The sequence below is a fragment of the Mya arenaria genome, chromosome 2 (genome assembly GCF_026914265.1).
Source record: "Mya arenaria isolate MELC-2E11 chromosome 2, ASM2691426v1".
Lineage (NCBI taxonomy): Eukaryota > Metazoa > Mollusca > Bivalvia > Myida > Myidae > Mya > Mya arenaria.
Window position 1 is genome coordinate 30,201,611 of NC_069123.1, and position 12,638 is coordinate 30,214,248.

A 12,638-nucleotide genomic window follows, 5' to 3' on the forward strand; every position below is an offset into this window, starting at 1 on the left:
TTAAACCCTGTGATAAATTTGCGTAATTTTAAACACACTTTTTTCAATTCCGGGGGATTTTCATCCCCCTCCGGGAGACCGGGGGATGGGTCGAAATTCTGGGGGATATGGCATGTATGGGGCTTTTGCTTATTTGGATTGCTTGTGTTAAGATTTGCGAACTTGTGCTAATATCAACCACTGACTTTATCTGTTTGCAGATGTGGTAAGGGATTTCTGGCCCTTAAGGACCAAGGAACAACCAATCAGATTGTGTATCGATTTATCGTCGACTACAACACTCTGTTTAAAGACTCGTCGGAGGACACCCCAGCTGTATATTGGGTAGGTAGGAGATAGAATAATGCGTTTTGTATGTCTTCTAGTAGAGAGCTTAATGTAGATCATAGGTTATAAGGGCCTAGCGCAACAAAGACGCAATTTCTATTTGTATATGGAATTACTACTGCCTTCGGGGCCTTGGGCTGAGCCCTCGATATGTGTTATGTTTTGCAGGGCTAATGAATGAATATCTTATATTATATAATATAGTGTGAAGAGAAAAAGCATATTTTTTTGAAAGAGCAAATGTTTTTGAGGGAATGCAGAGATTAACATTCTGTAGGAGGAAAAAACCAAAAAAGAAACCCAAACACATTGACCATTGTAAACGTTGAAAAAAAAAACACGAAAAAAAACAACACAACATTTTGTGGGTCTAAATATATATATAGCTGGCCTTGTAACAATTTCTCAAGCATATTTCTTGCGAAAATGAGACCAATTTTGCCTATGTTAATGATTCAATGATAATATGGTTAAAACATGAATGTAAGGATTCACTGAACTATCTTGCAATCCAGATATGGTTTCGAAGTCATGGTGACAATTTAAACATGGAATTATTTTAAAATAACGTTATTTTTTTGTATCTAATTTACATGTCTGGAACTTCATGTATGGAAGAAAAGAAGTCTGTTGAATATGCAGCATTGACATTGAGCGTTAAATTTTGCATAAGGCTAAACCAAGTTGATGTTCATGCATTAGATTGACTGCCTTTTTCTTCTTCAGAAAATGCAAAAGAAGTTAAGAGATATGCATCCGCTCCTATTTTTCCAGCAAAACAATCCCAAAAATGCCATAAATACATGCCATGTTGCATCAAAAAAGGCAACATGTCTAAATAATGAAAGCTTAATAAAGTCTGAATCAATTATTTAAAATGAATTCTTCATGGGGCATTTCCTTTAATTTATACTCTGAAGGGAGAATATAATAACAATTGTTCAGAATATTTTAAAGGAAATGGAAAAAAATAATTTCAATTTCACCCACTCGCTATAATTTTCTCAGCCAAATTTTAACGAATCAAAAATTAAATTAAAATTGATGTTACCTTAATAGGCATCAGTTGACGGTCCTTTATCAAAGCAAGGCGATTAAAATAGACTTAAAACCTTGTAAAAAAAACCCCAAAAGCTTTCTAATTTTAATAAGTTTAATAAAGATATATAAGATTTAAAAAAAAGAAGATGACATTCATTAGCCTTGCAATTTTAAATTGTTTTCTGTGTTAACATTAGCTAGATTGTGTTGTCCTATATCAATGTTGTTAATTAATTAGCGCAATTAGTCGAGTGCACTTGAACTTGTATTTTTTGTTGTTTTTTTGTCCTTGAATCTATTTTAAGCTGCAAGAGATATAGTTTTCCTCATTATTTAAGCTTTGATAAATTGTTAATGAAAGAAGTAGTTTACTAAGGCAATGTGCAATGTTAGTAGGGTAATTGTTGGTTTCTGCCTTACTTCTGTTGCACATAACTGATGAGAAATGTCAAGATTTTGTTTCTTTTAATTAAGGCGTTAAATAAAATAATGTTTGTTTCAGGTGTCCCAATTATCTCAGTATCATATCTTTGTTATTTTGTGCTACTTATTTGTGAAATTCGAACCTTAACCACCAGTCAATTGTAACCATGCCAGCGATCCCCCATTGGCGTTAAACATGCCCCATTTCCCTGGCTATCCCCCCCCCCCCCCCCCCCTGTATACTTTCGGACCTTGGGGGGTAGTGGTTACAATTGACTGGTGCATTAGCCTGTATAAAAAAAATAAACACAAAGTTCAGGCAATAAAAACAATGTGTTGCTGTTTGTGACATTTATGCAGATTGAAGATAATTGAAGTTTGTAACCAGTAAAATCCTTTTAGTTCAAAGACAAAAAATAAAAAAGTTGTCAAAACGTTCAATCTGTGAGAGTGCAGCTTTAAACGCCCTCCAAGCAACCGAATGTCATATTATAATTGAACACCTTAAGTACTGCGGTACTATGTCAGCAATGTTGAGAAATTGTTCGTCTTAATTAAGTGCTTTTGTTTTTATATCATTGTTCCTGATGCATTTCGGTGGGTGAAAGTGGATAGAATCCATATGACATTTAATATCAAAGCCCTTGGAATCTTTTCTCATTCACCCTGTGATATGTAAATACACATGAATACCGTAAATGTCCTATTAAACGCACAGAGTGTTTTTTTGAGCTCCTTGTGTGCTGCTGAGTGGGTGCTCTTTATCAGAGAAAATTGCATTTTGTTTTAGTAAAGAGTTAAGCTTAGTGTTATTTGCAGAATCAGAGATAAGACCAACTAAAAGACCTCCGGTGTGTCTATTAGGGAATGCACGTTTAAAAGGACATTTATGGTATATACACCATGCATTAGATACTGCAAATTAACATTATATACAGCTGTGCCACTTCATGTATATGCATTGCACAGAAACTCATTGAATATATGCAAGATCTAACTCTTATTTATACTCAATAAACTGTCTCATCGAAGTCCAATGTATTCTTTTTTGAACGTTTTATGTGTGAAGCAGGTTATACAGCATATAATTTATTTAAAATTTCCAAAAGTCAAGTCTAATACACATAGACAAATAGTTTTTTTTTAATGATTGTCTTTATAAAGTACAATAATTGTACTTTAATGAGTTAAATGACATTCAATGGTTTTTGCATTTTTGTGTGGGCCAATGACGAGAATTTTCTGTTCATTAATTTTATGTAGATAGATTCTGACGAATGCAGCAACAAATACCAATAGGTGAGAGAGTGGTCCAGTGGTATAGGTGTCCGCCTCTCACCCAAGAGGTCGTGGGTTCGATCCCCACCAGGGATACTTTCTCATGGCCTCTCAATATGGACACCAGTACTGGTTTTTGCCCAGGAGACGGACTTGATAGTTATATAAGCTATCAGCTTTCGTCACAATCCAGCTAAAATGAGTTAGTATATACTAAATTAGTGTTTACTGAATACCAATAACTTTAATTAAGTCCAAATTTGACGATCAACAGAGGTACGCCCCCTCTATTTTCTCTAGAACAGCAAAATTGAACATATATAATTATACATATAGTTCACAAGTTTCCATCACAATAAATGACATGTATTCAAAATTGAATCACGTAATGAATTATGTTCAGGAGCGGAAAAAGCACAACCTAGTTCCTCCGCGTCCTCCCCCGCCCAAAATAGCGTACCCTGAGCCCGAGGCGGTGAGCCCTAAACCCACCCCGTTACCTCGTAAGGTAAGCCAGTTGCCTCTCCTAGAGTGATGCTCCCTTAAGTTGAGCTGTCATGCTGATAGATTGTTCAAATAACAGTTATCTTAAGTGATAGATTTCCAAATTGATACAGAGATATCATTGATAATGTATTGAAAGCCACAGTTTACAATATTAATATTGTTCAAATATATATATTCAATTCTTTATTGCATGTCAGAAGTTTTGCGAATAAGTTCTGTTACATATATATAAAAGATAGGATCTTAAGAGTTGCCATTTAATTAAGAAATGTATATCACTCCTTTATAAAAGTGAGCTTTTAGCAAGCTTTATTATTTTGCTATAGCGAGTTTCATACAATTTGAGATAAATGGGAATGAAAGTAAGATTCTTATTCATTAGATAACACATTTGTCCTCAAAATTGAAAAATTTATTCATTTTTCTGTAAACAATTTGATGATGAATTTGGCGAGATGATGAAGTTTTATTACACTTACAAGTGTAATATGAGAACAAAATTTAATGCAAAGGTTGTATTATGCAAGAAACAAGAAAAATCATATGAAAAAAAAGTATATTTTACACAGGATTTGGTATGGCTAAACTGTAATTTGGCGATATAAATCTTGTGTATTATTTGTCATGACAGCCCAACTCTGCACCCATTCTCTCACACCGACCATCATTTCGCATGAAACATCTTAGCTCCAGGTAAAGAGAATAGTACATCATTACGTCCAATCATGTTCCCTTCATAGTAGCCCTGCATGGCACCCAGTCTCTAGCCTTGCACCACTGTCTGTCGAAACATGGTCGTCATCACTCATTAAACATCGTGTCATGACTCATTAAAAACTTGGTGTTGGCACTCTTTTTTTTCAGCCAACGATTCATCTGAATTTAGCTCTGCTTCGCTTCATTTTTTGTTGCAGGGCAATATGAGCTTTAACATGTATATGCTTGCCTGGCTAATGTGCTTAATTAAGGATAACTTATGGAAGTTTTCATCTTACATTGTGGTATAATTATACTTTGATGTCTTACATGGAGCTTGCATGGATTATAATTTCATTATACATCAAACGATCACAATAACACATGCTGTGCTTTTTCCTAACCTAATTATGCCACATGCCCGTACCCTTGTTTGCTAGCCTGGCACATATTATCAATATTAATATTATTATTATCATTATTATTATTATCATTATCATTATCATTATTATTATCATTATTATTATTATTATTATTATTATTATTATTATTATTATCATTATTATTATTATTATTATTATCATTATTATTATTATTATCATTATTATTATTACCATTATCATTATTATTATTATCATTATTATTATTATTATTATTATTATTATTATTATTATTATTGTCATTATTATTATCATTATTATTATTATTATTATTATTATTATTATTATTATTATTATGTTAAAGTAAAATGACTTTGGTGTTGGGATATTTTTATTTTTCCCTCTCTATTTAACATAGAAGAAATATTAGTATTAGTACGGTATATATTATAGTATTTTTGTGTTTAGATATTATAAGAAAGTTGAATCTGTTTCAATGTGTGTTTATTAGCACTACTTTTGAATGTGTGCATTAAACCAGGTTTAAACAACCACCAGACCTCAAAACCAAGAACCTCTCCCTTAAGAGAACTTCAGAACTGCGTTGTAATTGTCTCAAATGCATAACATGTGAACAGTACAGTTTAATTAGCAACATCGATTCTAGACTAACAACAATGATTGACGCCAACTTTTCTTTGTCAATAATGATTAATTGTTTGTCCTTCAGAGCTCAGGATAAGATATTTAAGGTCATAAATACGCATTAAAAATTATGAAAAATGCAATTAATTTTGAATAATGCAAATAAAATTAATTGCATATTAAAATGCACGATATTTAGCTGAATGTATTTTTTTATTGACCATTGTGTTATGGATGTAAAGTAATAATTGATTTAATTTGGCAGTCTAATGGAGTGTTACAAGCTATATAGTATGTAGAGTAACCCCTTTGAAAAACATGCAGTACTATTTTATTTTTATATTTGTCAGGGGACATCACTGTGTAGAATTCATAACACTGAAACCGGTTTAGCAGCTGCTTTGCAACCATCAAACAGACTGTTAATAAAATGCAGACTCAAACAATATGGCAACAAGAAAAATCCTTTCAAATAAACAAAAAACATCTCTGCTTAATTGATTAATATGCTGTAACTTGTTTTATATAGATTATCTTTGGAAATTCATGAAATTAACAATATCAGAAAATCTCGAAATGCCTAGATATTTAGGCATTGTAAGATTTTCTGACATTGATAAACTGCATTTAAGTTATAGTTATTTTATGCTAGATTAGTTGGTTGGAGTGACCCTTTTGATAAATCTGAAGAAAAAATACATATTTTAGGTTAAATGTCACTAAATTTTCTACAGGTCATAGGACACCAAAGTAGGAGTTCATTCTCATCAAGCTACTGTGGGATGCTCTCTTGTAAAAAATCTGGGGTATTACTCTTCAAACTAAAAACCTTATCTGGTGCTCTGCATCATTATCGTTACTATAAGTCGCAGCAAGAGGCAACACAGCAGTGATTTATTTTTTAAACTTCCACCTGCTAATGCCTTACCTTTTTTTTTTTTTTTAAATACTTTGGATTTTTTTTCAATTAGGCCTAAATAAAATTGTTTGTTTATGGTAGCATCTCCAAAATTTAATACTATGAAGGGTCGGTAGGGATGTTTTATTTATTTTCAAATATACTTAATGTCAAGATCATTTTCTTACAAATAGCGGTATTTCTTTCAAAAATTACTCATTATATCTAATGTTATGGAGCTTTATTCTGTCAAAAATTAATGATAGTTTATATTAAAAAAAATAAGTTTACATTGAGGTTTTTTTTTTTTTTTTTTTTTTTTTTTTTTTTTTGTAAATTTACTCTAGTCAGCAGCTTTTGTAGGTAGGTAGGGTCCTGTTACCCGAAACAAAAAATATTTTATTAAGGCCTTGAATGATATAAGAGCATGTAAACATGTTTTGTCTCTTATTGCATATACTGTACTAGGGCTGTCAATGTCAGGATCTTGTTTGTATTCAAGGTCAGACATCAGGTTTTTTCATTTCTCTTTCAAACGGTATTTAACTATTATGTATACTGAATATGTTGCGTATTTGTAACAACAATAACAAGGCCATTGAAATAATTGATCTCTCACGGAAACTGGAAACAGCTAGGTTTCAAGACGTTAGAAATTTAAGTCGCTTTGTTGTAGTATGTCCATTTTTTTGACAGGGCTATTAAAATAATGTATCTGACGAGCTAGTTGAAACCAGCTTAAACATAGTAATGCCAGCTGGGTTTCGAAATGTTTATATGATAAGATATATCAGCAGTTATAATTTGGTTATCTTGATGAATTTAATGATAGGAGTTGTAACGTAATAAATTGAAATATGGTCAGGGTTTATCCTTGAATATTTGTTTTGTGCAGGAAATGCAGTGTTATGTATTTTGCGTTATCAAGACTTTGTTTGAAGTTCTACTTTAAAATATGCACTGTGATTAACATAGCATTCTGTTGTGATGGACTGAGAGTTCTTTGAAATTTTGTATTAATATTTAAAAATTTCTGGAACCTTTTCTTAACAAAGGTATTTATTAAAAGTTGTTTGTAATATTTAATGACATTTTTTAATTCATCTATTCAAGCAAGCCAACCAGAGCCAAGTATTTTGTGCATACTGATTTCATTTTTTTCAGTATCATCATTTTTAATTTGTAATACATGAACAATAACTATACTTCATTTCATTGAAAAATGTTTCACAAATATTTGATACTTGTTTTTCAAAAAGAGTATTTTTTGTGTGTAATTCCTGTCATTTTGTTTCTACATGCATCTTAAATACTTGCAAAAAATGAAGTTCAATATTCCTGTCATTTTATTTCCACATGCAAAATACTTGCAAAAGATGAAGTTCAATATTCCTGTCATTTAGTTTCTACATGCATGTAAAATGCTTGCAAAAAATGTTGTTCAATATTCCTGTCATTTTGTTTCTACATGCATCTTAAATGCTTGCAAAAAATGAAGTTCAATATTCCTGTCATTTTGTTTCTAAATGCATCTTAATTGCTTGCAAGAAATGAAGTTTAATATTCCTGTCATTTTGTTTCTACATGCATCTTAAATGCTTGCAAAAAATGAAGTTCAATATTCCTGTCATTTTGTTTCTACATGCATCTAAATGCTTGCAAAAAATAAAGTTTGGTATTCTACTGTGAATTTAATAAGTCAAAATGGCGATTGCATTATCAGCAACCCCGGCACTTTGTTTTGTATACACATTATAAGTACTCAGGGTGAGGGACGGTGGATGCAATCTTTGGCCAATATTTCTATTGCATCATTCTACAAAATTCTGTCAAGTTGAAATTAAGGCCAACTGGATTGCATCATTGAATACAAGCAAATCTGAAATATTTCACTTGTGTAGAAGCAGAAAATGGTATAGTCTTTCATGAATGTTATTAAATTAAGGGAAGAAAACTCTTACTCCAGTTTTTTTTTATCTAAATATAGAAAACAATGCACAGCATAGTTTCATTGGCTTAGATTCCAAAGAGCTACCCAGTCTGCACCAATGAAACTACTGCCTCATTAATTATTAATGATAACAATTTTTTTTAGCGATATGTCCTATGGTGCTCAATGAAGCAAAGCGTAATCTTATAGTAATAGTATCAGACGAAGAAGATTACAATCTAAAACTTGATTCCCCTTCCTTGTAAATATTTATCATCCTATGACTAAAATTAAAAATGTTTTTTTTGATAATCAAAACAGATAAGCTTTAAGTGCACCCCCTTGCACCCCTTTTGTTATGCACTAGTCAATTGTAACCACCACCCCCCCAGGTCCGGGGGTATACTGGGGATGGCCGGAGAATTGGGCTGTGTTTTTACCTTCCAGGTGGCTCCGCAGTGCTGGGTGAATGGGGTGGTTTTGTCTTCGCGCAAAATATAGCGGGGAATGGCCTTACATAGTGTCCCTGGGGTGCTGGGGGTATTTGGCAGGGATTTTACCATCAGTTTGTACTCGTAAGGCGGGGATTTTACTCGGGGTTGGCTGGACCGAAAGTCAAAGTCCCCGCTATACCCCGGACCTGGGGGAGCCGTGGTTACAATTGACTTGTGCATTACTCAACCCATTTCACCTAATTCTTTGATTTCAAATAATATAAAATCTTATTTCTACAGAGCAAGTTAAAAACCCAAGAAGGAAGCCAGGTGCCTGAGATCGAGGAACCAGACCGCAGCGAGAGTTCTGTATCATCCAAGGGACGTAACTCCCACTCATACAACAGTCCCAGCTTCAGTGACGATGAGATGACGGGCAGGTTGTCTCCATTCCATCTTGACAGGTTGGTGGATTGATTTTATTCTAGATTATTTGGTTTACTTTAAATGTTTTTACAAAGATGCTTAACGAGATCGTTGTTAACATTTAAACATCGAGTAGTGATGATGTGTTTTTGTTTTTTTTCTTTAAATAAAACAAGTTCAGCTGAAACAGCTGTCTCAAAGTTTGTTTGAAATATTTGGGATTGCAAGTGTATCAATAAAACTTCCAGAGCTGTGAGCATTTGAAAGTTAACATCAAAGTTAACAACATTAACTTTAAAAAAAATCTAAACAATCGGCCCTAAAGTAGATCAATATTATCACTGATTGTTGTGATTATTGTAACAAGAGCATCTGACATTTAAATATTATGTATTTTACAAAGATTTTGAAGAAAGTTATATTAACTAATGCTAATATTGTCACTCTTCAATGTTGGCACAATGTTGCACGAGAGTGTGGTCTTGTGTTGTGGGGGATACCGGACAACCTAGAGGAAAACCACTTGTCCAGCTTGGTGACCACAAACCAAACTCACATATGCCCCGGCTGGGAATCGAACCCAGTCGCCTTGGTAAGAAGTGATTGCGCTAACCGGAAAATTCTAAGAGTATTTGAATTAACAACAGATAATGTATCTATAGTAATTTGCTAATATATGATGAACCATTTCAGTGAGAGCGGCTACAGCCTTATTGAGTCGCCTGTCCCATCTGCCAGGACTTCAGAGTAAGTGTACAAAGTTTCGAGCTCATTTAATAAAAAACTAAAATTTGGTTTATAGAAGAGACCGTTCATCTAATTTGTTTTGTGGTCTATAGCACAAAGTGTTTTAAGAGCTCAGCTTAAAGCTGCATTCTCGAAGATTAACAGTTTTGAACTATTTAAATTTTTGTCTTAGAATCAGCTGATTTTGGTATCAGTGCCTTCAATGCAGTCATATAAGACAACATATGATAGGACCGATTAATTCTGTTTGGAAAACTGCTGAATTTTTTTTCTTTAAGTGTTATTATACTCCATAAAACATAAAAAAATTAAGGTTAACATGAAAAATTGTGATCTAATCTTTTGTCAGCAGTCATGTATCATTTTCCATACATTTACGCAAAAATTGGCTCATTTGAAGACATAAAATAAAAAATGATGTGAAAGATGGTATATCTGAAAGAGTGTGAAAGAGTGTGTAGCTTTAATTCTAAAATTTAATGTTCTGAAGCTTGATACACATTAAAAGTTTAAGTTCTATTTAGGAGATAGAAGAGTTTCAGGTGGAATAAAAAAAGATGTGTTAAAAATAGTTTTGCTTTCATGGAACTTTACCTTGCCAATTCAATTTCACCTTTTCCCTTCTATATGAGTTTTTATCTAGAAAGCCTTTGTTGAAAATGACGGAAAAAAATGGTATTATTCTTTTCTGTTTCCAATGTTGGCACTGTCTGTTATTCCCCATTGCCAAGTTTGTTTCTGTCAAATTCTACACATCATTTACAGTAAAATGTTTTCGACAGAATGCGGCTAAATGTCTGGTTTGTTAATTAAAGTATTTTGTCTTTTTTTTTGTTCTACATTCATCTTGCGTTTTGTAATGTTTGCCTGGAACTTGGCACATACCTTGTTGATCTCACAGTTGGCTGATCTTCAGAGGTCAAAACAAGTTGATGGAACTTTTCGTGATCGTAACCAATATAATTTAATTCACTCAGGGTATAGGGGAGACACTGTGAACCTGCCAAGCACAGACACTTGGGGGACACTGGGAATGCCAGAAAGATTCTCATTTAATCATTGAGAAGGGGTCCGACAACTAAAAATCCATTTACAGCCAAATTATAACTGCCAAGTTTCCATTTAGTTATGAAAATAACTGCGAATTTTGCATTTAGTCATAACTTGGCTGTATATATATGAAGAGAGTTATTTAGAAGCTGAGACACTCATGCAAGCTTACTAGTATAGAGGCATTGGATTGTCATTTCACGCTGAACACTATGTTCATTATGCAAAAGTCAAATAACCTGGAAACAACAGTAATGCATGTGTATGACTTTGTATTATTTGGAAAGATACTTATTATATACTTCGGAATTCCGGAAGCTTCGTGTTAATTGTCAGTTAAGTGGTTGTGTATACACATGTTTCCATTGGATAGTTTTCTTCAAACTGAGTTTCATAATTTTCTTCCCTATTTCTGGTTCTGGTTTAAGTTGTAGAATAAAGTCATTGTAAACCGTTTAGTCATTGTAAACCGTTTTCCTTATTTTTGTATTAAACTTGATTTTATGTTAAGAGTAAGAAGGCGTGCTTTATTGTCATTGTTTCAGTGGATTTTCAAGTCATAAGGAATATTACGGTATTTACATGTTCATAGTACGTGGTATTTAAGAAAGTCATTTTTTCAAATTTGTTAAGTCTTGTTAAATTGTTAATGTCATTAAATGATTATTCCAGTAATTGTAGAAATGTTCGATATATTTTACACCCTTGTCACACTACTGTATAATCTGATGAAAACAACTGCCAAATTTCATAATCATTTTTAAAGTCTCTGATGAAAACAACTGCCAAATTTCATAATCATTTATAAAGTCTCTGATGAAAACAACTGCCAAATTTCATAATCATTATGAAAGACTCTTGATGAAAACTACTGCCAAATTTCCATTTAGTCATGAATTAATTTTATTGAGTATGTTTTTTAAAAGCTTGCGGATGCACTCTTGCTGGTATGGAGTCATTACGCGCTTAACACTATAAGAAAGTAAGCATTTAATTTTGGCCTTCTAAAAAGAAGCCTGGTGACCAAATTGTATAGGAGATAAAAACTAAACACTAATGATTATATAAAGACCTCAAAATAAACTATAACCTATAAGACTAACAGACTTGAATGGTTACTGGAATGTCCACCATTTTGAACTTTTACAAATGTCATGTTTTTCATTTCCACACTATGAGAGAATGGTATGGAAATTTTGGTTAGATAAATGTCAGTTTTATTTTTGTTTGTTTGTTTCCATATATAGTAAATGATTTGAAGGAATTTGGCTATGTTTCAATTCGGAGCGATTTTTTGTATTGTACATTATGACTGTATGTACATTATGACGTTATTATTATAGTATGACATTTGCATTCACTGCACCTGGAATTCAAGGTTTAAAAGACCAAAAAGAAACAATAACAATTACTTAATAAGCAAATTAAACATCTTAGGTCATTCTTATCTTGGAAACACCCATATCATACAGTGTTATTTAAGACCCTTTTTAAGCCAAAATTGGCCCCATTCCCCTCCTGAAAAGTGCAAAAGTGTATGTTTACCCCTACATTTAGGTAAAAAATATCCCCCCCCCCCACACACACACCTTTTTTATGAGGAGCATTGACCTCTAATTATAAAGAACAATGTAGCAGTTTGGTGCCGGCAATTATACATAAGAAATGATGTAAATATGTAAATAATGATTTAAATGTGTACATATGTTATAGCTTTGATTAAAATAATTAATATGCGGTGCAATCCTTTATGCTATTTTTTTGTTTTTTTTATTGGAAAAATATAACAAAATTAGAAATGATAAAATTGCATCAGACTTTTTAAAAAGAATAGAGTCATATAATAAAAATGTGGT

The 12,638-nt window shown here is 32.6% G+C and overlaps 1 protein-coding gene across 7 annotated transcripts in view; it reads left to right on the forward strand.

The window, feature by feature from the left end:
* The window catches only part of LOC128206089 (protein FAM13B-like), an 84,051-nt gene that overhangs the window by 43,648 nt on the left and 27,765 nt on the right, over positions 1–12,638 (forward strand). For 6 of the 7 annotated variants that reach the window (XM_052908258.1, XM_052908291.1, XM_052908273.1 and 3 more), the window contains 4 exons: positions 201–324; positions 3,473–3,577; positions 8,860–9,023; positions 9,679–9,732. In XM_052908258.1, coding sequence (XP_052764218.1) covers positions 201–324; positions 3,473–3,577; positions 8,860–9,023; positions 9,679–9,732 — 447 coding nt within the window. The remainder of the gene's footprint in view (positions 1–200; positions 325–3,472; positions 3,578–8,859; positions 9,024–9,678; positions 9,733–12,638) is intronic. The other variant, XM_052908310.1, reaches the window with a different exon arrangement.